The sequence below is a fragment of the Megalops cyprinoides genome, chromosome 5 (genome assembly GCF_013368585.1).
Source record: "Megalops cyprinoides isolate fMegCyp1 chromosome 5, fMegCyp1.pri, whole genome shotgun sequence".
Lineage (NCBI taxonomy): Eukaryota > Metazoa > Chordata > Actinopteri > Elopiformes > Megalopidae > Megalops > Megalops cyprinoides.
In genome coordinates this window covers 34,526,026-34,553,676 of record NC_050587.1, presented here as the reverse complement: position 1 = coordinate 34,553,676, position 27,651 = coordinate 34,526,026, and the positions used below count along the sequence as shown (strand labels likewise).

The 27,651-nt window shown below is 44.4% G+C and overlaps 3 protein-coding genes and 1 non-coding gene across 6 annotated transcripts; 2 read left to right on the top strand and 2 right to left on the bottom strand.

Annotated features, from left to right (window-relative positions):
- Positions 1-340: 340 nt before the first annotated feature.
- On the bottom strand, positions 341-10,341 carry aldh7a1 (aldehyde dehydrogenase 7 family, member A1). The gene is made up of 18 exons (XM_036529245.1): positions 10,140-10,341; positions 8,335-8,388; positions 7,600-7,665; positions 7,379-7,459; positions 6,686-6,809; positions 6,265-6,397; positions 5,497-5,541; positions 4,971-5,048; positions 4,554-4,651; positions 4,279-4,320; positions 3,884-3,978; positions 3,465-3,549; positions 3,162-3,268; positions 2,661-2,777; positions 2,262-2,359; positions 1,640-1,713; positions 1,466-1,541; positions 341-831 (listed from the first exon to the last, which is right to left on the bottom strand). Exons 1-18 carry the CDS (start codon positions 10,332-10,334, stop codon positions 777-779), a joined length of 1,623 nt encoding a protein of 540 aa, XP_036385138.1. The 5' UTR covers positions 10,335-10,341; the 3' UTR covers positions 341-776.
- Positions 10,342-10,759: 418 nt separating this feature from the next.
- Positions 10,760-10,831, top strand: trnam-cau. Its single transcript has one exon. It is a non-coding gene; the product is annotated as a tRNA-Met (tRNA).
- A 567-nt stretch (positions 10,832-11,398) lies between these two features.
- On the top strand, positions 11,399-17,092 carry phax (phosphorylated adaptor for RNA export). 3 transcript variants are annotated; one of them, XM_036529395.1, is made up of 5 exons: positions 11,399-11,504; positions 13,427-14,049; positions 14,650-14,770; positions 15,430-15,513; positions 15,850-17,092. In XM_036529395.1, exons 1-5 carry the CDS (start codon positions 11,400-11,402, stop codon positions 16,117-16,119), a joined length of 1,203 nt encoding a protein of 400 aa, XP_036385288.1. In that variant the 5' UTR covers position 11,399; the 3' UTR covers positions 16,120-17,092. The 3 variants fall into 3 exon arrangements, with proteins under 3 accessions (XP_036385288.1, XP_036385287.1, XP_036385286.1); XM_036529394.1 differs by having other exon boundaries at positions 13,424-14,049; XM_036529393.1 differs by having other exon boundaries at positions 11,399-11,510; positions 13,424-14,049.
- A 2,017-nt stretch (positions 17,093-19,109) lies between these two features.
- Positions 19,110-21,253, bottom strand: LOC118778448 (la-related protein 6-like). Its single transcript, XM_036529978.1, has 3 exons — positions 21,228-21,253; positions 20,780-20,993; positions 19,110-20,159 (listed from the first exon to the last, which is right to left on the bottom strand). The coding sequence occupies exons 1-3, from the start codon at positions 21,251-21,253 to the stop codon at positions 19,110-19,112; spliced, it is 1,290 nt and encodes a 429-aa protein (XP_036385871.1).
- Between the last annotated feature and the right edge of the window lie 6,398 nt (positions 21,254-27,651).

Sequence of the window (27,651 nt, the reverse complement as noted above, 5' to 3'; positions counted from 1 at the left end):
GTTTGATTCAGTTTGCCTGCGTGATGAGAAAATGCATTAACGCTTGCTTTTGAGTGGACAGTGGGGACAATGATCTACGGTGTTTCACTTTGCCAAGCGCTGTCTGAAGAGACAAAAAACTGTGTAGGAGACCTCATAGCCCTTACTACCCCAGAAGCTTTTAAAACACATCATGGTGCTAATATTTGTGTACCACATGATGAATTTCAGTAGTACACTTTCAGAGAATGGTGCAGTTCATCTCAACAGACAGACTCACACTTGTCTTTCAAGGAGACATAAAAAAGAAGCAGCTCACATTTTTTTCCCAAAATAAAGGCATTATTTATTTGTACAGAGCACCCGGTATTAGAAGGCAGAGTTAACAGGGACATACTTATAAAGAATGCAGACTACTGGGCCGGTTAGTAATTTGACCTTCTTTATGCTTCTAGCATTCCTATACAAGCACAAATGGAAGATTAATTTCCACTTGCAGAACTAACCACCTAGTCACATTCAACGGAACACTATAATTCTATGAATTATTAACCGTTTATCCTGTCTACTGACGTGACCAACACTCTCCACATAGTTAGTCATTTTGATTTGCTGTGCCAATTTTTTTTTTTTAACATTTCTCTACAAGTTTGTAAAGGAATAATCCAGACTGAATCTTGAAAACTGAAAAACACAAAAGAATACTTGAGTACTTCTGTATGGGTTTGTTCTTGCGTGGAGTGGAATTTGAGAGTGTGCTGCCCCCTGCTGGTGACAGCTGATTTTGTGAAGCCTCTTCACTCGAACTTGATTCCCTGGGCCAGAGGAAGGTCCTTGCTGTAGTTAATGGTGCTGTTGGTAAGAAAACACAAATGATTTTTTTTTGTAGCTGTGCCTCATTTATCCAGAACCAGTCAGACACTCCAGTTATTACTCCTGTGCCTGTTCTAAATGCACTGACGTGTCTGTTCCTGCTTCAGCAGCCCTTCACATTACCTGGTAAATGAAACCCTTAAATACAGGGAAAAAAAACTCTTCTACCTCTAAGGGGATTAGCCTTCGGTAAAACTACTGGGAAGAATTATGTACTACAGCCAAAGGTACTGTAACAATGACATCAGACTCTAGACTAAGAATGTTCTGAAAGTTCTAGAACTGCTTGGTTTAAAAAACGTCACATGCAGTGGTCACTGCAAAGCTTGACCAGAGCAGAACACAGTGAGGCTTCATAAACCCCAACTGGGTGGAGCTACCATATGCTTTCAATTCGTGACTTATCAACCAATCAAAGGGATCTGTTCTCCATAGCACAACACTATGGCTGGTTCACATTAGAATCGTTGATTATGCAAAACAGTCCCACCCTATATGTGTTACTTCGTAAGTCTCTGCTCCAACCCGACAGGACTTTTCCACACTCCTGAGTAGTAGAAGGCTGCAGGCTGAATATGCAAAGGGACAGTAAAGCGTTGCCCCAACCACTCACCATGTGGATCGCCTCATGTACTGCTTCCAGGAGTCACTTCCCGACTCTCGTCCTCCCCCCGTGTGTTTCTCCCCACCTAAACAGGACCACACACACAGGGAAGGGTAAGTTGGCATCAACAGACCCCAGAGTTAGATGGCACTTCAGTCAGGAACACGGTTGGGGTTGACTCACCGAATGCTCCTCCAATTTCAGCTCCACTGGTTGGAATGTTGACGTTCACAATGCCGCAGTCTGAGCCTTTGGGTCTGAAAACGGAGACAGAGAATTGTGGGAATGTTCACAAACGCAGTGGATTGCAGCCATGGCTTGGGCCCTACCCTTTCTAAAGATCAAAGGGTGACTACAACTCTTGTTAGTGTATAACTACTATAGAGTCAACCCGTTAACAAGATGCCACACTTAGTTGCTCACTTGATTGACCCTCAATCACCATTCACCTTTCATAATTCATTTTATACTATGTATATAATCATAGCACAAGCATGATAACTTCTCAACACATAATTGCACAAACTTCTTTCTATTTGTTGTATTTTATACCTCTTTATTTATTTTATTCAATTTATTCTTTTGTTGTTTTTGATGTGTGCCAGACGGTGCAGTTGTGACACTCAAATTTCCTTCGGGATTAATAAAGTATTTCTTATTCTTATTCATCCAAACATTGCCACCATTGTTCATCCACTCACTTGACCCTAGCTACAAAAAGCCTGCACACTCTCCTGCTTGTCAGCAGAGGGCGCTGCCCTCTTCCACAAATACAAAACGCCTGACCCTCCACCTTTGGCCTTACCCAAGCCAGCGGAACACCCTGCCCATGTCCTTGGTGAAGATGCTGCTGGACAGCCCCTGCTTGACCTCGTTATTCCAGGCGAACGCCTCCTCCTCCGTCTGCAGGGACAGGACGAACAGAGCCAGAAAGCACCTGATTATCCAAGGTCTCATACACCACCCGAACAGTGTAATCAGTAACATATATTCCCCACCCAGAGTCTGCTGACCCTGAATGTCCCTGATCATCTTAGGAGACATGCTGATACATACGACTCTGTTCACTCCCACTGACACCATGCAAATGTATAACAAGTTTTCAACACCACATCACAGCACAAAGGTGTTCATTGCGTTTCAGATCAGAGCATTTTGGTGTGCAGTGTAACATCCCACTGGAGGGGAGGGTGTGACCTCTGACCTTGAACTTGAGGACGTAGAGTATGGGCACGAAGGTCTCGGTGTGGACGATGGGGGCATCGTGAGCCAGGCCCGTGACGATGGTCGGCTCCACGTAGTTGCCCGGACGATCCATCACCTGAGCAACAGAGGCACATGTGTCACAAACCGCAAGAGTTACACTCTGCACTCCCTGTGGCGAGCTGTGAGCCCCTGTCCTTCACTAAGACGCGCCTCATAACATTACATTATTGGCATTTAGCAGACACTCTTATCCAGAGTGGCTTACATAGGTTACAGTTTTTATGTTATCCATTTATACTGCTGGATATCTAAGGCAACTGTGGCTTAAGTCCATTGCCCAAGGGTACAGCAGCAGCGCCCCAGCAGGGAATCGAACCAGCAACCTTTTGGTTATGATCCCTGCTCTTCACCACTATGCTACCCTGCCGCCCCATGACCGCCCGTGGGGACGAAAGGCGCTACATAAACGCAGTGTATCGTCATAGTAACAGCACAGTACCTGCCCTCCGCACACCACAGTGCCCCCCTGCTGCTTGGCCTGCTCGATGGCCGCCTTGTACTGCTCCACCGCCTGCTTGGTGTGGAGCGGTCCGTACAGAGTGTTTGCTGCACACACAAATACAAAGGCATCAGCACACTTCCCACATCTCTCCACTGTCCTTAAAGAGCCTGAGCCCTGACTTAATCACACACTTCTGTACTCATAATGCTCAATCAATACACAGCTATGTGCACAGCTGTTACGGGTATTCAGTGTCCGACTGTAATGGGCAGCACTGGCTCGGTCATGTGCCGAACTCACGGTCCCAGGGGTCGCCGATGCGGACTTGCTTGTATGCCTTGGATATCCTCTCCACCACTACGTCGTGAATGCTTTCATGCAGCATCTGAAATTGTCACAGCACACAGAACAATTGATCACTACACAGGAAAGGAAACAGAACACTGTTTCTTTGTCCTGGACAGAGAACATGTTAACCTCGTGTGTGTGTGTGTGTGTGTGTATATATATATGTATATCCATACATTCATCAGCGATAACTGCAGCATGGTGATCAGTGATTGGTCAGTACTGGTACTGGTAAGTGGTAATGGTGAGTGATTGTGCACTGTACAGTGAAAGACTCTGATGGATCGGTTTCAGAACTTGTATTCTGGTTAACGATTGGTCAGGCTGGCGAGAGTGAGGACCCGATTGGCCCACGTGGCCCCCGGCCTCACCAGCCTCCTTGTGGTAGTGCAGCGCTGTCCAGCGGTTCCCACGGCAGCGAAGACGGCAGAGGGCACCACAAGGCTGAGGTCAGCATCCTCGAAAACTTTGCAGCAGGACGAGAAACAGCAGAGTCATCAGGCTGCCCTTCCCGTGCCAAAATGTCACAATGCTTAACATTAAAACGAAGAAGCAGTGCCAACCTCTTTAGCCAATGATTTGCATCATCACTATCATACGGCTTTCATCACTGCCATACGACCTTTGGCCTTTCATAACTACCACTTACAGCACGTGGTTAAAAAGTGATCAAAGCTTTAAACCTGGATCAACCTCCTGGGTAAAAGCTGAAGTGCAACAAATGTGAAGCATTGGGAGTGGAAATTAAAACATAAGATAGGCTTACCCACAATAGCATTGTTCCCACCGAGCTCCAGCAGCTGACGGCCTGTTAAAAGCAAAGCATGGTCATCAAAGCACGTGAAGGGTAAAAGACTTTCATTTCTACAGCACTCATCGTGGGCTGGCTTGATCTGGATGAGTCTCTCTTTACATTTTACACTCTTTATAGTTATTCTTGTTATCTACGTTTAATCATCGCTCCTGTATATCGATAGCTTCCAACTTCCAATCGCTATGCCACGCTGCTGCCTCTTTCTGTGGAAGAAAGACCAGACTCACCAAAGCGTTCCTGCACCATCAGGGACACCATCTTGCCCACGTGGGTGCTGCCAGTGAAGGAGACCAGGTCCACACGCTCATCCTTCGCCAGGGCCGTGCTGTGGGAGTGCAGCGTCACGGTCAACCCCGCATCGCGTGGCGCGGTCGAAATTAGCCACAGAGCGGTACACATCGCAAAGAGCAGCGGTGCAGAACAACCACAGGCATCACACAGTACAGTACATCACACAAGCATGGTCTACACTGCACATGTAATGCAGCACGTAAAAAAAAAAAAAAAAAAAAAAGCACAGATCCAGAGATGCAGATGCTGTATGTACGGGGCAACAGCAGGTACTGCTGCACATACAATGTGCCCATCCATATAGCATACAGATCTACACGATAAACTTCAGCACAAATGAGTGTCAGACTCACCCAATGTCAGCGCCCCCACAGGTCATGGAGCAGATAGCACCGGGCAGGTTGTTCTGTTCCAGCACCTCCGCCACGATTCTGCCAAATATAACCCACAATGTCATGTAGAGGAAGCAACAGTTACCTAGGGATATATTCTAAGATCTGTGATTTGTGGGTTTTTAATGTCAGCAATCCAACATCCATCATCAAATACAGTACTCAGTCTCCCCTGCCATCCTGCAGTTAGTCAACAATAACTAGGGATCTCAGATCATTTAGAGGACATTTTGATAACATTTTACCTTCATGAACAACCTGTGTTCTTCAAGAGAAGAACAGAAATCACAGCATGCATGTAGACAAACCTTCAGCATTTAGATTTTTTTGATTTTGAAGTGGACTTTGTGTTGACTTGGGTTGCAACTGTCTCCTTCAAACTAAAGTGACAGAAGGCTCCAGTAATTTCGGCGTACTGAACATATACTTATCCCAAAATCAGGGTAAATTTACAGTGCCCCTCTGCTGATAGGGCAACATGACTTACTTTGTCACGGCAACACTAGTGAGGGGTGTGGTAGGTGCTCCTTTCCTAATGTGACACAAAAAAAAAATCAAATTAAGTACAACACTGGATTCATATGAATCACAATCATATCACTACCCTTTGTCCCAACAGTTTTGGTCTGTAGTGTTGGAAAAAACAGCAGCAGTAAATTTCACAAAGTAATTCACTAAGAATGTGTGTCAAACAATGCAAAGGAACCAAGCCAGCAATGAAGCTGAGCGGGGAGGACATGGCTCTGCTCACCCTGCTGTGCTCTTCCTGATCTAAACCGCATGTGCTGAATGGTCAATTACGCTAATGATCAGTTCTACACAAAAGACAGCCAGCATGACTACAGAGCCACTAAAATTGTGCAAGAAGTTCTTAAAAGATGTTAAAAAAAACCCAAACTACATATTGCTTTACCATGGAGAGAGGTAAATGGTATTTAAGAGCTGACCTTAGCTTGCAGTGAGGTTGATGGCACTGAACTGTAACCTTGAATTACAGTGAGATCGATGTGTTTGAAAGTGACCCCGCTGTTGAAAGTGAAGTTGATGGCGTTTGACCATGACCTCGCTAACGGTGAGGGCTCTGGTGTTTGACCATGACGTCAGTAGACAGTGAGCTGGATGGGGTTTGGCTGTGACCACAGTTTGCAAGATGATACCTTGTGACTGTGACCTTATTTGCAGTGAGGCTGATTGGTAATACAGTGTAATGTCAGTTTGTCGCAAGGTCGTTGGCACTAGAACATGACCTCCTCACCAGAGACAGACGTTGCCGCAGATCAGGGCGATGGCATTGTTCCAGCCATACACAGCCACGGGGAAGTTGAAGGCCGTGATGATGCCCACGAGACCCACAGGGTTCCACTGCTCGATCAGGGCGTGACCCGGTCCTGGCAATGACAGGGCCACAATAAGCCTCACTCAGAAGCACACGTATATACGATACACCAAACGCATGCTCATAATACACCAAACACACATACACAACAGACACATGCCAACAATAACCCAGGCACAAATTAACCATTTGGGAGACCCAACACATTTCGCGTGAATCAACATATTCACACACACACACACACACACACACACACACACACACACACACACATACCCACCCACACACACACACACACACACACGAAAATGCCACCACATTCAACAAACAGCACACTTACTCTCTGAGGGCAGAACGGGACCCCCGATCATTCGGGACAGGCCCACAGCGTAGTCACACACGTCCACATACTCCTGCACCTCCCCCACGCCCTCCACATAGATCTTCCCCATCTCCAGGGACACCTGCCATCAAGGGACACAGAGGCATGTGAAGGTATGCAGGCCCACTCTGTACCACTAGAGCTGGGACATCTACACCTCCAGGGCCAATTCAACTGGTCACAGGTTAACAGAAGATCTTTTGCCACCTAGTGGGAAGGCAACCAATCAGCTTTTGAAGAGAAAACACCATGCCGTTTTCCACAATCAACATGTCCATTTTACCCCTTTTTGCTATTAGTTATAGAGTCCTGGACAGGCTCTCAATATTCCACATTTGTGCATGCTATGATAAGGAATGTCAGAGTAGATTTGCTAATTGTGTTCATGACTGGAAGGCATTTTATCCACTCAACAGCTCAATATAAGGGAGTAAGTAAAAACTGTAATTTACTAAGGAGAGTCAACAAAGAAAGAAAGCACAGGACATGCAGTAAAATATTTATGATAGAACCGCCAACACCAGAAGCTAAGCTCATTGCCAGCTATAGCTAGCAAGTCAAGTTATTAAAAGTGCTTTGCTAACGGTAACATCACAGGGCTAATAACACAGATTCACTGTTCTGTTCTGTTCTAGCAGGTGCAGCTCTTACCAGGCTGCCCAGAACTTTGATCTTCCGCCTCAGCGCATCCCCGATCTGCCTCACAATCTCCCCTCGCTTTGGGGCTGGGATCTGTTGGAAGAACAGCACAGAAGCAATAATGCTGGCAAAGGGCAGGAACACAGGCTTTGGTTCAATTTCCGTCTGCCTGCGTTCACATCTGAGATGGATTCTACAGCAGATCCGAGATTTCACCATTTTCCTGTACTTACATCTGCCCACAGTTTCCACGCCTCTCTGGCCTTCTGTACGGTTTCTTCATAGTCTGCCAAGCTGGCCTTCACAAGAGAAACAAAAGACAAAGGTCTGTTACCAGGTTACTGAGATTTAGACTGTTATGATTAGTAAGTCTATTCATAGTCATCTTACCGTATGCTACAACAAACATCCAAAAATAAACCATTTCAGCTCATCTTGGTTTTAAACAATGTTCTGATTTCACACTGCCCCACTATAAAAGTGTGTGAATGACCACTGTAAGCAAAATGACACTTTTTACACAATTTCTGCAAGAGTTGAATTGAATTTACTTTGATAAATATGCTAGCTTTTTGCCTGAGGCAATAAATGTATATTATGTGACCCATTTTACCTGAAACACTTCCATTCATCAAGACATGTTATTCTTGGATAATATTTTATTCAGATTAAACTTTAAGTGCCTCCACATGAAGCAACTCTGTACTGTAGCTATGGAAAACAGAGCCATAAACATTAACTTCACAGCAGTTCACAATGATATTCAAAAATACTGTATGGGATTGGGAAGCCCAGTGGAGTGATCTAACCAATTATAAATAGACATTCAAGGAAACTCAGAGAGGGAATTCAAAGAGTGCATTTTAAACATACCAGTGCCAGACAACATTCGGTGATTTGTGACCGACAGTAACACACAGCCAACGCAGAATCTCACGTGTGTGAAAGAAAGGCATTGTGGGAATTACCTGCCGTACTCTGGCGATAGGCTCATTATTGGCGGGACAGTATGAAGTGACAACCTAGGGGACACGAAATACAAACTGGTTAGTGCACTGTCACAACATGCCAGTTGTTGATAACATCTTACCCGAGGATTTTATATGCCTGTAGGCAGTACAGTTAGAAATTGTAAAAATTCAACCCAATAGATAAAAACTCCCACTCAAACACTGTGGGATTTTTCAGGGATCTGATATATAATTACGCGATTTATATGAGAACTTGAGAGATACCGGCTAGTGTTCAATCTGGGAAAAAAAGTCCATGTCACTGAAATCCATCACAAATCATTCCCCTGGTGGTTTGAGACAGGATCAAATGAGCCAATTTTTAAACTACAAGGAAAACTTTTACAAGGCAAAATTAAGCCTGTCACACCATCTGGCCCATATTCCAAACAGACAGATTTCCAATCATTTCTGCTTCACCCATCACAGATCAAAGAGGGCACCAGGCTATTGTAACGTGACTGGACTGGAAAAATGTTTGAATAGAAATGCTTGACGCATTGAATTGAGGCAGATCCAACTCTGAAGTGGGACTGAACCAATGAACCGGAAATAACTCTTCAGACAGATATAAGCTCAACGCTACTGCCATGTGGGGAACCTTGAGCCCAGCAAGAGAGAGAAAGAAACGTAATACTAATGCCTTAATGCTAATGAGCTACTGCTAATGACCTTATGCTACTGTATTAATGCTAAAGCCTTTACACTTAGCTAATTCACTGGGTGTGACTGGGGCTATGTGCCACACTGTGCAGCTTCAGAGTCACCTGTCCTAACTACTAAAAATCTTTTTATAGATTTCAATTTCAAAACAAAATGGGCAGCAAGACATGAGCTTTGTTATTTTGAAGATTTTGGAGATTGTTACTGAGGGTGTCGTCTTTCAGTGGAAGTGACCATACCGGAGTGAAAAAGTTGCGTAAATCATCCAATTACCTACAGTAACCAGTGGGAGTCGCTACAGAGCACCTCCCGTAGTCACGCCTGGAAACTAACTTCATGCAAAGCTCCCCGGTTGTACAATCTTCAGCATATGACTGCCAAATTTTTCATTTTTTTACCATTTATTTAAAACCGGGTGTGACTAATTCACTGTAAGCAACACATTTCCACACCGAAAACTACGCAGACTAATTTTACAGTATCTGAAAATTACCTAGCTAATCTATATGCAACAAGCAAGTTAAAATGTCAGAAGTGTAATACACCGTCGCGTAGTGTTAACGTTACAATAGCTAGCCAGCTAGCTGCGAAGGAACCGCATGCAAAAGCACTAAACTCAACCGCCCAATTTTTTGCAACCCTGTCTGAAAACGTGTTGCACGGGGGCGTAAATGCATTGGCAAACCCCAAGTCAATCCTATTGGCAAGCTACTTATTAGCGAATAAAAATGCTATCTTTATGATGACTGGCCCACATGCGCTAATGGTCGTATACAATCTCGTAAAAACTACATAGCTAAAGTTCAAGTTCAAGGTGTTGCGCAGTGAACTGTCTATAGTTTTCAAGAGGTTGAAGAAACTAGTTAGCAAACTAAGATAGCTAGCTAAGAAGAGCCTAGTATTTCTTTCTGTTGATAAAATGCTTCCTAGTTAGCAACATACTAAGCGGAAGTTAAATCAGCAACTTTGCCGGCCAAGTTAAATTTCGGCCAAGTTAAATTTCGGGTGCAAAAGTACAGTAGTAGAGAGTTGCTTGCTGAATTTGCAGCCATCTTTCCACTTATATTTAGAAAGCAGACTGACTAATCTCTTCGTCTTACCTCCCCCTTGCCTCCCCAAGACCCGTTGTAAACACCGTCGTTGTCCTCATTCAAACCTAATTCTTTGAGCCAGGCATACTTGGGCTGATTGATCAGGAGTGTAGACATAGCGGCTCTTTGCAGATAGCAGACGGTGAGAAATTTCTTCCGAAGGGCCCAGTGCCGTGCAATGGTCAGGGGTACAAAGTGCTGCATGGTTGACGTGAAGTAGGAATGGCAAGTGTACGCAAGCCACGCAATACAGCCCGGCCCGGCCTCCCGACAGCATCCCCGATGATTGGACGAATCCCCCTCCTGCCTTTTCGTCGAAAGTTTCCAGTTTGGAAATATGAGCGATGAGTCCTCGACCAGAAAGGCTTAAGGTCATAACAAGCTTGCTAACTTCTAAAGACTAACTGATGTTATTTTCAAACTCATTTATCAAGCTGAACACACTTTTTGCAATGGCTGGCTAGCTAGTTACATTACTAGATACAATTAATTGGCACTCCGTGAAAAGGTTTAGACATTCCAAAACTGAGAAGAAGCATGTTGGTTAACAAAAAAATATTAAATCACTCACGTGTCACATATCAACAAATAGCCATTATTAGCAAGGTTTTGCGATTCTGAACGTTGTCAGCAGAGTGGCGCAGCGGAAGCGTGCTGGGCCCATAACCCAGAGGTCGATGGATCGAAACCATCCTCTGCTAAGGACAGTTTTTTAATTTATCGACTCATGACTTAATGTTGAAATTTATTGTGCATAAATACGGAAATGTATTTGACAAATTCTAAAAACAGAATATATACAAAACAAACGAACTGACCATCTAAACTCATTACCAGCAACTTAAATCCAGACTAAATCCAGTCTATTCATTGTAAATGCAGACAAAACTAAAACAATCTCGCCATAAAATAAATACAGCATTTTTGAAGTAAAATGTACAGCTGATTTTAGTAATATGTAGGGGACATTATCTGATTTAAAACAAATTTTGCAGAAGACACTTAATTTTGTTCCCTGTGCTAATTGGCGACTGTCTATTGACTCAAGAGTTCCAGCCTAACCATGTATCCAAAACTGCTAAATAACAATGTCTTTTGCTCTTTCAACGCTAAACGAAAGTGGGGGGTTGGGTGGGGGGGGGGGGGGGTGTAGAGTTTTTTTGTATTAACGCCTTTCTGTTGACTTGCTGCCGTGACCTGCCACCAGGACCCGTCCGCACATGCGCACGATGCTAGCGGTATATTATTTACTTCCGGGTGGTGGCAAAAATGGCAGCGGTTAGTGCGGACAGGATGGATGAACTGGAAGATGGAGAGATCTCTGGGTCCGACTCAGAGTCTGAAATGAGGGTAGCGGCTGATGAGCGAGCTCAGGTAGAGGTAATATTTAGTGCAGCACCTTAGCAGAACATCTATCACTCATCAAGCACTGTTTCTTGCTAATGTTACTGAACTCGCCACCATCCCAGCTATCTACATACTGCCATCCATGTCACGAAGTGCGTTTTGCTCTCGTTTATTTTGCCTACCTACCGAGTTAGCTAGTTAGGTTGCTGTTGCATTTTCTTAGTTAGAAAGACACTCAGGACGCTCCAATTTTGCCTCTCAAAATGGGTCTTGCAGTTTGCAATAGCAGCGTGGTTATCCAGCCAGCTAACTGGTCTGTGTTTATGTTCCATCTTTTGGCGGCCAAATTGGCTCAATCCATTGTCAGCGGCCAGCAGACTAGCAAGCTTGCGTTGTTGTGAACGACCAGCTTGCTGGTTATATGTGCTAACAAGCTTCGTATTGAACGTTGACTTGCTACTTAGCTGGTTGTGTTTGGTTTTAGATAGTTAGCGTATTCTGAAAGTGTATTCCGTTAGACGGCTAACTAGCTAGTGTGACCCTAAGTTGAATTAAACATTTGAAAAGAATCGTGTTGCTACCTAGCCTGTGTACCTACTGCGTTATATTAAGAAAAGACTATCAAACCATAGTTTGCGAACTAGCAAGCATTTACGTGATGAAGTTCGCCGTCATTTTGCTCTGATTGCTGGTTGTTGTTTCTCCTACACTTGTTACCGTGGAAGTGCAGAAACGAGTTCTTTAACAACTAGGTTCACACAGAGTGACCCCTTGATATTTTTTTTGTTCTACAATCCATTATTCATTAGTTCAGAAGTGGCATAAATAGGGACTGCACTGCCTTTTTGACCTCCACTTCTTGGTCCCGCCCGCTGCCCCAGGTATTGCACATGAGACGAGGTGGATGTAGCATTCAGCGTTTATTCCTGGCTGCACAATGGGACATACGCAACCACACTGAGAGTTAACATGTCACGAATCATGAATGCCCATGCTATTTTGTAATGAAAACCAATACAATAGTGTGACTATACAGGTGATTAGCAGCCACGTTTTAATCTACCAGCTAGTATCCGAAGCACGTGACTTTTTAGCAGCAACCTAGTTTTCTGATTCGCCAAAATATTGGAATACACAATGGAATCTGCTACCATACACTGGTATTTGCTTGAATTAAAATAAATTAAAAGTTCGTCATTAGCAACGCAGCCACACGCATGTACTAGCGGCTAGCTAATTAATTGAACCTCATTGAACTGTGCCACAGGTTGCCAACAAAAAGGAAATAATAACAACTTAAGTCACAAATGAATTGAACAGAGCAAGCAGCAGATAAATTACCTAGAGCAGATATCCGTCCCTCTGCAGTAGGATCAGCCACAATTCCATCCTATTTATACCAAATAAAAGCCTTGATTTCTATTCGTCAGTCTTACCCAAAATAGCGGTTGGTTGTCCCAGTTTAAACGGGCATTTAACCATATAAATTTAACTATTTACCCCGTTAAATCCTCAACAATGAAATGCGTCAATGGCGCAGTAGTTTGCAGTTGGCCTCCCCGTATATGCATGTTAGAAACAGTATAAATATGTTTTACTGTATCAGAAGGTAGGGGACGACTACTGGATACTAAAAATTCAGTAACAACGAGGTCTTTTTTGTAGAGTTAAGCAACTATCAAGTTAATATTTTCTCTTGGTTGTGTTTGCGGCACTGTCTGCCCCTTGGTATGCTTGATCAAAATGTGTTGCAAGCTTTTAACCATGGGAGCATAGCAGTGCTGTAGAAAAGATTTGGTAATCACCATTGACCACAGTCCAGGAAACATGTTTTCTTCTCTTTACCTCTTTCTGAATTACTCTGCTAAAAAGTGTCAGCTGAGGCCCTGAGTCTCTGTTCCTTTTGTCGATGTGCTGACTGGAGTCTCTCTGTTCCTCTCCTTCAGCAGCCCGCGGCAACGGCCTTCACAGGCCACGCCTTCCAGAGCTGGGACCCTCCCCGACAGACGCCGGGCTCCGCCACAGGCTACCGCAGCGCCATGGGGGCGGACTCTGGCGACAGCGACTCGGATTCGGAGGAGGAGGCGGCTCTCTGGAGGCGGAAACGACAGAAGTGCACCCACGCCCCTCCGCCACCAGCCCCGCCCACTTCTGCCCCCGCCCCCTTCGGAGGCCTCCCCGGGGCGCCGGGCCGCAAGGTCAACAACATCTGGGGTACGGTGGTGCAGGAGCAGAGCCAGGAGGCGGTGGCGGCGGAGCTGGGAATTATGGGAATGGAGGGCGGGGTCAGCATGAACAGCCGCCAGTCTGAGACCTACAACTACGTCCTGGCCCGCAAGCTGATGGAGAAGGAGAGGCAGGAAGAGGAGGGGGGTGAGTCGGCCATGCTGGACAGCCAGCTGGAGGAATACATGACCTGCCGCGGCCAGGAGGAGAATGGGAGCGCCCACCTAAAACGCAAGAGGCCAGCCAAAGAGAGGCTGGGCCCAAGGGCTGAGATGGACTTTAAGGGCCGATATGAGATCACAGAGGACGACCCTGAGGACAAGGTGACGGACGAGATTGTGCACAGGTGGGCGGGTTTTTGTTTTTAGCTGTTTGTCATCTGAATTTTGGCATAAATTTGATCTTTTCAGGTCTTGAGGGAGAAGGGGACAGACAGCAGCAGGCAGCAAAGGCAGTTGTGAAAGAAAGTGTGTTCCCATACTGTGTGAGGAAAACTGAAGGAAACCTCTGGTGAAAGGAGAAGCAAACTCAGGCTCTTTGTCCTTATATTTTGTCCTTTCTTATGAGGAACTAATATGTTTATATGTTTATGTCATTTCAGTCTTACACTTTGGTTACACAGAACCGTCAGTTCAACGGTCACTGAAATTCACAAAAAATCTGTATAAGAAAAGAAAATGTAAATGTGCTTGACATCAGGCTACTTTGAGTTAAGTAAAAAAAAATCAGGTTGTGTTGAGTTTGAATCTGGGCCTAAATGCCATGCACAATGGAGGAAATTTAGAATTCCCACATACTGGAGGTCCTGTGGTCAGTTTTTACATTCTAGGATGTAAAAGTAAGTGGAATGCTGTATAAGGACATGCTATATCTGTTTCACTTAAAATGCAGTCATGTCAATATTCTGAGAACAACAAAATTCCTAATTGTTTTTTTTCCCTCACAGATTAAGAGAGCCAAAAAAGGATTTGATAGAGCGAGTGGTGAGAACCATCGGAAAGAGGAAAGCCATAGAACTGCTGGCAGAGACTGCCACCATTGAAGAGAACGGTGGCCTTTTCACAGTAGTGAGTATACTTTATCAGATCCCTTTTTTCTTTACTTAAGTTTAATGAAATATGTGCCCTGTAATCTTCAGCTGCCCATACATACTTTCTTTGCAAAATTAGTTCAGCAGAGCTTTAGACCTGATCAAAATGCTTGGGTTGTGCACAAACGGCTTGTTATGTGGGGTGGTTAGTCTCCAGATGTAGGTAGGGCTTTTTTGTGCCAATATTTTCTTCATTATAATGCTATTTGCTCATAGCTTAATAGATTATGAGACTTATCTGAATGGTGATTGTAATACTCTAGAGGTTCATTTCTTGGTCTCATTTCTTGGCCCCAGTCCTCTTTTGGTGTGGCAAACTTTTGGTGAGCTCAAATTTTTGAGCAGTGCAGGGTTGATCATGTGATATAAAAACAGGAAGTTCATTTAAGAACAAATGAAAAAATGTGTGGATGCTTAGCAACCAGGTAAAGCCCACTCATTCTTCTGTCCCTGGTTTAAATAAAAACCCACAGTGCTTTCCTCACAGATGAGGGAGTCCGAATGTTTGTTGTTGTTGTGGATGAGCCCCAGACATTAGACTGGACTGTGGCTTTGGCTGTAAGAGGTCACGTCATCGACCTCGAAGGCAGATAGGAGGGGCTTGTTGCCTCGTTATGACTCTTTGTTTCCCTCCAGGACGGCAGCAGGAGGCGGACACCCGGAGGCGTGTACCTGAATCTGCTGAAGAACACGCCCAGCATCACTGGCGAGCAGGTCAAGGTACATATGTCTACCAGCTAGCTTGTACCATGTCGGGCCAACTGTTGAAACTTGGTCATGCAGCACTTCTGATATTGTTGACTCCTCATATGGCTTTTTGCTTGTGTTGTTCTCTGTCTCACTTGTAAGTCGCTTTGCATAAAAGCATCTGCCAAATGAGTAATTGTAAACATGAACAGTACTCTATACGAACCTATCCTTGCTTTTAATATCCACCTGAATAAAGTGTGTTTGTATGTACTTGGCTTCATGGTCCAGAGGGCCTAAGTCATCAAATGACCAGGGACATGCCGGTTATGTTCGTTTTCCTCCTTCGGTGTCTGTTCCTCTGAGCAGGAAATATTCTACGACGAGAACCAGAAAGAGTACTCCAACAAGAAGGCGGCCAAGAAGCGCCGCCGCCACGAGCTGTCCAAGAAGATGAAGCAGGCCATCAACACGCTGAACCTACAGGAGCATGACGACGTCTCCCGGGAGACCTTCGCCAGCGACACCAACGAGGCCTTGGAGTCCCTGGAGGAAGCCCACGAGGGCCAGCCGGAGCCCGCCCTCGGCACTGAAGACACTCCCGTGATCTACAGCTCCAGCGACCTGGAGGTCTTCTGATCCAGCGAGGGGGCCCTCCCCGTGTCTGAACTCCTGTGCATGCCCTCAGCAAAGGGAGAGAACCTCTGTTCGTATGGTGTTGGCGCCCGGGGTTGTGTAGAGCACTTAGAGGATATGGCTTCGAGCAGGAAGTTGGCGCAAAGTCAAGGAAGTGTGTGTGTGTGTGTGTGTGTGTGTGTGTGTGTGTGTGTGTGTGTGTGTGTGTGTGTGTGTGTGTGTGTATTGCTGTCTGTCATACCATTGGGGAGGGTTAAACCCAGAGCCTGTCCTGGAGGGTTATGGTCCAAGCGGTATTTGTTTAACCCGAACACTGAACCATCTGGTAAAAGTTATTGTCCCAACCAAATCAGAACATGTTTAAATAGGATTCAAAACTGTGAGAGTGGTTTACAGCAAGTGGGAAAATTCACCGGGGTGTAGACCTCCAGTGTCCCAGCTGGGCACATTCTGCCATTTTACTTTTCCAAAAGTAGGCGCTGTATGACTCCATCTTTTTGCTTCAAGTTTAAATATGAATAGGATCCGCCGCATATTATTTCTGTAGATGCATTCCATCGTATTGTGGCCCCTACCGGTGTTTTATTTATAAACTGACACTGAGCTTAGCGAAGCCTCTGCTTATTAACGAACTTAATTGTCAACCCTAATGGTATATTAACTAATGGTGCAGTTTTATTTTTGTATTAAGATAAGCCTATTGGTGTGGATATGCTTGTATCAGTCTGTCCCTTTTTTTTACACATATTTTGCTTCATAAAGTAAGAAGCAGAGACAGTGGGCCTCGTAACATCACATTATAGACATGCTTGTTGCGCAGTTTTTTTTTTTAAAATAGGGCTTTGTTTTGTTTTGTTTATTCATTCCCTGTATTTGTAAAAAGGCACATAAGAATGCCAAAATTGTGATGGTTGATCATGAGGAAAGTGTTGATTCAATTTCTGTAACTGTCATAACCAGACAAAGCTCGACTTTACTTGGGTTAGCCAGGCAAGATGTCTGAGTGCTTCTGAAATGAGGTCAGAAGTGCAATGAGACAAATTAAAAAGTATGGTGTTTGAATGCTTCTGAAATGAGTTCAGAAGTTCATTGAAATGAATTCAAAAGTTTTTGAAATCTGAATAAATTTCCTTTGTATATGTCTTTTGTCAGTTACCAAGTTATCACAAATGTTTTTGTTAAATGGTCATATATGACCAAATATTCCTCTAGATTGTTTATTTTGTTGAATTGTCATGTGACCATGTGACCGTATCATGGAGGAAGAAACAAGACCACAGACTCTTCCTGTCACTCTGAATGCATTCATGATGCATTGACATCACTGGAACTGCAGACAACATGCACTTTTTCCCAACAATATTATGCTTATCCATAGATAAGTAGTATGAAATTACATATTTTCTGGAGTTCCACTTTAAGAGGGCGCCTGATCTACCAATCAAATTATGGTATGGACAGAGTGCTGTCCTGGCCTGTTTAGACATCTCTGACCCTGAGATGACCATGAATGTTGTATTTTTTCAGTGTGCAATGCATCTTCCATATGCTTTAGAGCAGTGTAGCTGCGTCAACAAGTTACTTAACTCAGTTTCCTCAGTGATTATCTGGCTGAATAAACGGATAACGTAAAAATTGTAATGTATGTAAGTCGCTCTGGATAAGATCGTCTGCTAAATGTCAATAATATGTGATGTGAAGCTTTATTAATGCAATTCACAGACAACCTTCCTTCACAGGCCAACACCCAAGCCGTGCTTTAGTAAAAAAAAATAATAATAATACACACTGGAGAATGTGTAAGGAGTTGCTATTCCACCTGACCGTGATGCCTCTGTACACCTCACATCAGTCTTGAGCATTGCTGAGCATGCTCATCCCTGTGAGCTTGTGTCTAAATTTAATATTAATGATGAAAACTGCATACTTGGCACCATGGATCACAGTGGCCATTGTGTGTGGTATTTTGGTATCACAATGGGTGCCATAAATGGAGCTTTTCAGATTTTCACAAAAGATACCGGCTGAAGTATCAGTGTCTGCTTTTTAAAAGCACTTCTGCCTTGTATGAGAAAAGAACTCCTCGGCAGGCCATTGTCATGGCTTAAGGATCATTGGGTGTAACCATGGAAACGAATGCGCAAACATTCATAATTGCACACCCAAATTAGGGCACTTGGACCACAGCTTGATGCAGCATTGACGTACACCTCGGTTACAGTCTGGATTTTTTCCTTAAAACGGATGAAAGTAATAATTAAAAATCTGTTTCTGCATTAAGTGGAGGAAAGATTCAATGAGTTCAACAAAATGGTTTCTGAAAACTACTAATGAAAGTAGTCATTAGGAAACTCTTCTCCAGATACTAATCTGAGGGTGAGTTCATTCATTCAAGAATTAAATTCATTCAAGTTTATCCATAAAGTGATAGTGTGGGGGTTCATTTTGAGACAGTGGCAACACTCAATGTCTAGATAGCACCATACCTTGGATATGGGGAACTATTCTCTGTGTCTGTTTAAATTAAATATCCAGTAGAAGGTCTTTAAGAGTATACACTGAGAAATTACTGGACGTCACATTTCTTCCAATATGAAAATAGACATGAAGTAATGAAAGTGTTTGGGAGCTTGAAATTATTGTTCTTTTAGTGGAGGTGATGACAAAATATCAAGCAATAGACATTGGTGAGGCTTTCTGTTAGGACCTATGTGGAGAGTGCAACATACAAGGAACGTGGAAAGAACATATTACATAATGACTTGGAACATCAGGTGCATTTACAAGTGTAAACATCCAGGCAATTTTACATTGAAATATTAGGTTCAAATATCATGCCATGGCTGGTCGGCCATGACCAGACCACTGCAAGCAAAATACAGTTTGATCATTGACTATAGTTTACTCCAAAAGTGTGCATGCTACAGTACAACACACACACACACACCACATCTGCCTCATTTGTACAACACAGATATATCCCTGATTGATTTTTATATCTTGACAATGGGAATTTTCCCTCTGGCAGCAATATTGTGGAACCCCCTGCTCCCGTCTGGCCCGTGTGGGAAGCGGATGACCCCTGGCGGCAAAGAGCTTCCGTTCAGGGCCCTCTTCAGCCCGGGGTGACTCTTCCTGATACTGTCCTCCAGGGGGGCGACGTGTGGGGCCGCCAACTTGCGCCTCTGCACCCAGGGGCTGCCAGGCGAGGGGTCGGCCGGAACCCGGCGGTCCAGCTCGGGGCTGGTCTCGGGGCTGCCCCACACCTCGGAGGCCAGGAGGGGGGATACGCGGGGTCCGGGTGGGGGTGCATGGAGCACCCTGGGGCTGGAGCGTGGGCTGGAGCGGGGGCTGCTCCAGGGGCTGCTCCGGGGGCTGGATTTCGGGGACAGCCCCAGCAGGAGGCTGCCGTAGGGGCCGCAGAAGCGGGGCGTGTGCAGCGGGGAGGAGGTGGCGAGCTCCGACTCGGACGAGCTGTACGCCGAGGAGTCCTCCGCTCTCAGCTGAAGCTGCTCCATCCGCCGATTCAGGATGGCCACACCCTTCCCGGCATACCTCTCCTCCAGGTAGCCCACCTCCGGCCCCGCCTTCTTCCTGGAGCATCGCCCCACCAGGACAACTCTCACCACGCCGTCCAATTGGGAGAGGGCGTGGTAAGCGCGCCCCGCCCCCTCCAGGTCTTCATACTCCACCAGCACACTCTCCTGGGAGAACAGTTCCGGGTATTTGTAGGCATACTTCCTCACCTCCGGCGGCAGCTCCCTCCCAGGCCGGATGATCCGGACTGTGCAGATGGTCCCAAAAGGCCCAAGCAGGGTGACCGCAGACTCCATGCTGCTCCTGGGCTGGCCAGGTGCGTCGCCAGCAGAGGGCGCCTCTGAGATGTTCCACACCAGTAGCAGCCTGCTGGGCACCTGCACCAGGAGCGACTCCGGGACAGGGTCTTTCCGGCGCACTTTGTTCCCTTCTCCGTTGAGCTCCAGCATTAAGGAGTGCCGCAGGGCGTGGGCAGTGATCCGCCAGTCTTTGGTCAGGTGCTTCATCTTCAAAGGGAAACACAAATAAAACTCATGGGCGGTCTGACGTTGGGGCTGAAAACAGCCGACTGCAGTCCATACAGAAAATCATACAGCACCAGTTTCAACCCTTGGATCAAAGGACAAGGACAATCTGGACACAGAATTGAAAGACAGCAAGAGCAGGGTCTCCACTCCCAATCTGCATAATATAATTTGTATTTTCCCAAAGGAGATGAAGAAGATAGCAGTAACATTTTATTTGATCATGAGCCCCACTGAAAGTTACAATACCATCACAGACTTAACTGGAATTGGCAGTGCCCAACTTTTACATTGCCATTTATTTTAAAAGGTTTTTGAACCCTGTTATGAAACCCATTGGGCAGATATTTTTATGGGAATCCTCCAACAAAAAATTAACATAACTTGTCATTAGTGGTTTACCGGCTACAGGTTTATTTTTCCAGCACATTCCCTGTCACGTGCATTCCAAGTAGTCGTAAGAAATACACAGTGGTCTGGCTCAGAATGACAATCACGCACTTTCTCAAGTTGGCTATATTAATGCAGCCAACTGACACATAATTATTGATCAGATCCCTGCTTAGAGGCGTGAGAGAGACAATCCAAATGTAGCATGTTACCTTCTTAAAAGATGTCAGCAATTTGATGTTTACATATCCCATTTTGTTTCTCCTCACATGTTTCAAAAGGAAAGCGTCTTTGGCGAGATTCTCGTCGGACAGATAGTATTCGATCTGAGAGACCATCTTCTGAATAAGTTCATCATCTGGGGGCGTCCAATCATCCAACTCGATGTCATCGTCGTTGTCATTATCAAAAACTTGGTCAGAAAATCTGCGGAAAATAAAACGGACAAAAGAAAACCAAATACACGTTTTATTATACCAATATGCGTCTGCAAGCAGCAAAAACACGCGCGCATGCGCACACATAACCTGAGTATATTTAAGCCCTTACATCAAACTATGACTACCCTCGTCCTCACAGTAACTGATTTAAGACGGTACTAAAGTACCATAGGAAACTAGACCGACATATATGAAAATTCATATGATATATGAAACTTACCCCTCATCACTAATGAGGCTTTCCATTTCCGTTCGCCTGGCGTTGCAGAAGTGAACTGTCGGATTTTAATTTATTCAGTTATATCACTGCTTTAGGATTACTGACAAAACGGGGAAACGGACACCAGTTTGAGGTTTTATTTAACCTATATGCTGGTCAGCTGAGTTGAGATTCAGTGGATGAACCGACAGAACTCCCTTAAAAATATTCTACAGGCAGCGAGTGAGAGCTTGGCTCAGTGCTTGCATATATAACAGGATGTTGTAGCGTCATTGGGCTATCGAGAGAAGAGGCAGGGTCAGTCTGGCAAAGAAATCTATTGAACCTTGTTCATGAGATATTTTGAGCGGCGAAATCGTGTGAATTATCACCATAAATGGCTATCACAGTTGTTTGACATCACCAGAACTCATGAAGCTGGCTCAAGAGCAAAGGAGTAGATAAAAATACGACCATTCATGTGATTAACGTAATCATTAATCGTTCTACTTTTGTGGAAATTTTTTGATTTGTCCAAGGTATCTATGACTTGATGGGTATCTGTGTGTGTAAACTAATACGTTATAATATACACACAGCATTGCCACTCAATACCATAGGGATTAAAGCGCATCAGGTGTGCGCTAGCTCGTGCAGCTGGAGAACGCGTGACTGCCAATTGCTGGACGGCTATTAAGTCATCATGTGGCGAGCACTCTCAAGCTACGATGCGACGGCGTCTCAGTGATTGCGTTTCTGGGGCATATTCATCCGACCTTTGCTTTTATGAAAACTCCGATAACTCGTCGAAACAGGCCTTCAAGATTCATGCTTGTCAACAAAATTGGATATCGTGTCTCTAAATTCGCAGTGCATTAACTGATTTGACAGTTGGCGTACTATCTGCTAACAAAGGCAATCTTTTAATCTTTTTTCGTTCAATAATGCACAGTCGCTTTGGATTTCGATGTTTTTGGGGAAGGGCGTATAATGTCGAATTCTCTTAAGTTACCCTGCATTTTACGTCTACAGTTTGGTGTTGCCACGTCGAGATCTTGTGAATTGTTGATGCTTAAAGTGTGGTTGTTGATGGGTGTTGGCTAGTTCTTTGGGGGTAGAACAAGCATTGTCCTCTTTTCTATTTTTAAAAACAAAAAAATGCTTAATTTAGACTCCACTTAGCCTTCCCAAATTCCTATGCTAACATGTGGTGGCAGAGTGGGACATGCCAATGGATGCAGGACTGGGTGCTGTGGCTTTGATTTTTTTGGAAGTAAAGATTCACATTTTGGGAATCTAGTTAAGGTGGCACTCTTGTGTGCTGTTTCTCTGGTCTGTTGCCCTTGCCACTTCTTGCTGCTTCCTTGATCCTCTCTCTAATTATCCTTCTCTGCAGAGGAAGGGGTCTGTGGACACAAGTGCATGCAGACAGAAAAAAAAATTAATTTGAACACGCCCCTTTCCTGTGTGCCTGTTCTTTTAGTGTATGACCATACGCCCCTTCCTTGAGCCTGCAGACACCCCTGTTTATCTGGAGGTGAGTAAGGGGAGAGGAATGTGCTCTGGGTCTAAGGCTCAGCTCCACGGATGAAAACATTTCCACACCTCGCCATACAGCTTATTCACTATATTATCATCCACTCTTACTGTCATGTATACTACTCCAGTCTAAACTTTCCAAACTCGCTATGCCTGCACCCACCTGTCAGTGGATTACCAACTTCCTCACAGACAGGAAGCAGCAAGTGAGGTTCCACTACCGGAACAATCAGCACTGGCGCCCCACAGGGTTGTGTGCTCTCCCCACTGGTCTTCTCCCTTTACACCAATGACTCTTGAAGTTTGCAGAAGACACAACAGTCAACAGTCATCGGTCTCATCCGAGAGGGTGACGAGTCTGCATATAAATGTGAGGTTGAACAGCTAGCCCTCTGGTGCAGCCACAACTACTGTATTTAGAGCGGAACACATTCAAGACAGTGGAGATGACGGTGGACTTCAGGAGGAGCTCCACACCCCTGACCTAAAGTGGGAGACCAACACCATCTCCATTGCAAAAAAGACCCAGCAGAGGATATACTTCTTGCGCCAGCTGAAGAAATTCAAACTCCCACAGGAATTGCTGGTTCGGCTCTACACAACAATCATCGAGTCTGTCCTCACCACCTCTATAACGGTCTGGGTTGGCTCTGCCACCAGACAAAATATCATCAGGGTGCAGCACACTATAAGGACTCCGGAAAAGATCATAACAGGTAACATCCCCGCACTCCAAGATTTTTTTCCCTACCAGAGCCGGGGAAAGTCATTGCTGACCCCTCACATCCTGGCCACCACATATTCAAACTCCTTCCCTCCACTGGGTGCTTCAGATCACTAACCACCAAAACAAGCAGGCACCAGAATAATTTCTTCTAACATGCCATCACACTCTTGAACTGTTAATCCAGCAACGTGGCAACTGTATCTCTGCTATTGAGTTTCCACAGTGCAATAGTTGCATAACTAATAGTTGTACATATCCATAGCCTGTGCTCAGGTACACTTTATGCCATGCTCATTGTTCAACAGCTGCATATAACCAATAGTTATACAGATCCACAGCCTGCACTCATGTACTTATACATGAGTGCAGGCTTTCACTCATGTTCGTTGTGCAATAGCTGTTCATGTATACGAAATTCTTTTCATCCTCATTCTATGTAATAATTCTATTCATTCTATGTTATAACACTACTTTGGCATTTGTGGTTGTCAGTTTGACATAGTTTGCAAGCACTACAAGAGACACTGGAACTGGGGTCAAATTCCTTGTGATGTGTAAAAGCATGCTTGGCCAGTAAAATCTGACTTTGATGTTTTTTTTTTTCATTCACAATTATTCAATGTACAGTAATCTGCGCTCATCCTGTTCAGTTCCTCACCAGCAGAGGGAGACATGCACCTCAATTTAGGCTCGCACACTTGGGAACAGTCAGGGTTAAATGAACATTATGCGTTATACTTCATTTTGAAAATATTTGTTTCAGTTATGAATAACAGGCAGGCGATTCAGCGGCAGGAATACATTTTCATGTTTTTATTGTAGACAATCTCATAAACACAGCTACAACGTACTTACACAATCATTTACTGAAGTACACACATAGTATTCGTACACATAGTACATAGTACAACTAAAGCCAACATAACTAGCAAATGGTCCTGAGGAAAAAATAAACCATCCTGTGAATGGGGTGCAGATGCTTAACATGTTTCTGTTAATGCTTATGATTTTAGTACAGATAACAGGTTCAGACAACTGAGGTCTAGTTTTCTTTCAGTACCACACAATATGCAGGTGTACATAGGTACTCCTAAATGCAACACGACCATGAGCAATGTCCCACATATAAAACGAGCTAAAGAGAAAATGACCAGTCCAGGTGGCTTTTTCAACTGAAACGACTGATGTAGACTGAATGACACTTATTCAAGTGTCCTCTGGTCCAGTGATTTTTTAAAGAAAAAAGTAAAACCTTCAGAACTAGCCATTTGAGAAGTACTCTGTCACCCAGAGTTTTATGACTGTGTATTTAGTCATATCCTGAAAATGTGTGTATTTACTTTTTTTGAGTTTGCCATCCCCTGGATCAATCTACAGCTTTTGTCTGCTTTAAGTCATTTCATGGTCATGTTTATACAAAGACATTGTGTTCCTCGGGTGTTAACTGATGTTGAGGATGGAAAGATAGTAGTTCATTTCAACTGTCTCAACAAAGTTCATTGGATAGATGTTTGCTTCGCATTTAAATGAAGAACTAGCTGGCCTGTTAAGTGCGGAGTTAGTTGGCAGATAGCCAGGTTATAATTTTGAGAACGTTCTAACAAGCTGCATCTGAACAGCACACTGGAAGGTAATTTGGTTTATTATTATGGACCAAACACTGTGTGTGTGTGTGTGTTGCATTTTCCAGTTGCCAGTGCAGTTGTGCGTTTGAACTTGTCACCACCGCAATAACTGCTGAACCCACATAAGGGTGTGGGTGAGGCGTGAGCAATCCTTTGATATGCACGCCAACTGTAACTATTTTATTATACACAATAAAAGTCCCATGGTGCACTTCCTTATGAAAGGTGATGGCCACTGCTTTCTACCTGTTACCGTGATTGTTTCTTTGTTTTCTATTGGCCTCTAAAAGATTCCCATTCACTCCAGTTTTATGTTCCTATGAGATGCGCCCACGCTTTCACCTTGACGTCCTGCTGCAGAAGAATCTGCATGGTGATGTGATGATGTCAGCTGTGTTTACGATTTGAAAAGGGAGCGGCAGTGCCAGTACCTGTGTGTACTCGCTACTCGCTTTTTGAAATTTACTTAGAGATTGAAAGGGAGGGAAAGACATCTGCTTACAAATGTCAGACAAAGGCAATTCAGGCTACCAAAAGAAGACTGGTTGTGCTTGCACTGAAGCCAACTACAGGCTGAGATGACGCAGCTCTTCACCGCTAAATGCAAGATGTACAGAGATGAATGAGGAACTTACTCCCCACCAGTAACATGACTTTATCCACAAATCCCAGCCCGGTGGCCAGGTACACAGCCACCTAACACGGGTTTGCGCTAATCCAGTTCCTGTCCAATGCAGCAGTTGTGGTGGCGTACCTGAAAAAGTATGTAAGCATAAACTTGCATACATAAACATAAAACTTGCACTTGCAGTTCTGTCACATGGAAGGCATCACACCTGAATGTGCGTGTGGGTATTTCAGCTGAACATTGGAACGGAGGAGTGGGTGTGTGTTCAAATGTAACCCCTAGACATGCCCTTATTCATACCAGGAAGCTAGATTCCAGGGAAGTCCCATTGTGGGTGGCCTGCTGTTAGCATTGTTACCAAGTGTACAGTGTTGGTATAATGGAGCACGCTACAGCATTGCTTTACCTGGGCTGAGTGTCTTGGAAATTTGGGATTTGGAAAGGGGGATATCTACAGATGTAAACAAGGAGCATTTGGACAAACACATTCACAGTTTTATACCCTTCCTATATCAGTATGTTCAGTAAGACACTGTGTTTCTTTGTTTGTTTTTTTGTTTTTTTGCTTGCAGGCTCTAGAATCATTTCTAATTTGACCCAACTCCCTTTGGGGGAAGGTAGGTTGAAAATGTGACTTTCAATGAAATTGTAATAAATTAATAAAACTATGAAAAAGGGTGTCTATGGTGTACTGTATGCATACTCTCTCTCTCTCTCACACACACACACACACACACACACACACACACACACACACACACACACACATACACACACACACACACACACACACACACACACACACACAATATTACCAGCCTTACTACTTGGTGGTTTCCATCTGCTAAATGCATGTAACAAAATGTAATGTAATGTAATGTAATGGTTACTGTTTGAAAGCCCCATTGGTGCTGGAAATTATGTTCATCGACCAGTAGGAGGCACTGTTTCCTCTGGCCCAAGGAGAAATGCCCCCCTGCAGTGATACTGTGCTATAGGACACAGCCCCCTGTGAGACATTAAACTGTGACCTGTCTTAGCGGGGTCATTACTGAGGGTTTCTTGGCAAAATTCCTAATCTGCCTTTCTCAATCTGGCCACCTAATCAACCCCCAGTTTAATTGGTTAAATAAATCCTTCCCTCTCCACCACAGCTGATGTCTGGAGATTTCTGGTGCAAAGTGACTGCCATGCATCCTCCAGGAAGGTGCTACATATACATATTTGGGAGAGGTGAGTCACCCCTGGAATCTAAAGTCCTTTCAGATCCATAACAGGTACTTTATAAATGTTATTGATTATCATTAGTTTAGTAGTGGTAATATCAACTCAGAAAACCTAATATGCATTGTACAATGCAAATCTGATTTTAGAATCAAGGTGAGTTCATTGTTCATTTTTTAATTTTCTTTGTACTCTTTCCTCTTTTTAAACCGAACTGAAACCGCATTTTTTTTTACCACACCAAACTCGCCATGCTGCAACATGCTATGCTTGCCCAAGAGCACTGAACCAGGATGAGTGCAATCCTCCGGCTCACACATAGCTAACGGCTCTTCACCACAATGAAGTGAAGGCTAATTGGAAGGTAGGCACATCTTCACTCTCATCATGCAAGTGACCCATATGTGCCTCACCAGCACTAGAGGAGACAAGACTCCAGTGTATAGAGCTGAGATGAGTGGCTGACGAAACCAGCTCTGCCCAAGCCAAACAACACCAGTTGTATTCCACCACAGTGGATCCTCGGTTATTGTTGGTGAATGGCACAGATCAAACTCAAATGCAGGATCTTGTGCAGACCAGGACCGGTTGAAACAGTCGACAAACCCCATTGCTTTAAATTATTAAGTATTTAACCCAGTGTGCATTTTACACTTGCTTATTTCCTCCTATTAATACAGCAATTAATATGCACGATATTTC

Excerpts from the sequence above, each read along its gene's own strand:
- phax (XM_036529393.1), top strand. The coding sequence starts at position 11,400 with ATGGCAGCGGTTAGTGCGGACAGGATGGATGAACTGGAAGATGGAGAG. Across the intron at positions 11,511-13,423 it reads ATGAGCGAGCTCAGGTAGAG|CAGCCCGCGGCAACGGCCTT; the intron begins GTAATATTTAGT and ends CCTCTCCTTCAG. Across the intron at positions 15,514-15,849 it reads TCACTGGCGAGCAGGTCAAG|GAAATATTCTACGACGAGAA; the intron begins GTACATATGTCT and ends TCCTCTGAGCAG.
- LOC118778448 (XM_036529978.1), bottom strand. The coding sequence starts at position 21,253 with ATGGAAAGCCTCATTAGTGATGAGGG. Across the intron at positions 20,994-21,227 it reads AGCCTCATTAGTGATGAGGG|ATTTTCTGACCAAGTTTTTG; the intron begins GTAAGTTTCATA and ends TATTTTCCGCAG. Across the intron at positions 20,160-20,779 it reads TGCTGACATCTTTTAAGAAG|ATGAAGCACCTGACCAAAGA; the intron begins GTAACATGCTAC and ends TTCCCTTTGAAG.
- aldh7a1 (XM_036529245.1), bottom strand. The coding sequence starts at position 10,334 with ATGCAGCACTTTGTACCCCTGACCATTGCACGGCACTGGGCCCTTCGG. Across the intron at positions 7,666-8,334 it reads CTATCGCCAGAGTACGGCAG|GCCAGCTTGGCAGACTATGA; the intron begins GTAATTCCCACA and ends TCTCTTGTGAAG. Across the intron at positions 3,269-3,464 it reads CATCGGCGACCCCTGGGACC|CAAACACTCTGTACGGACCG; the intron begins GTGAGTTCGGCA and ends TTGTGTGTGCAG.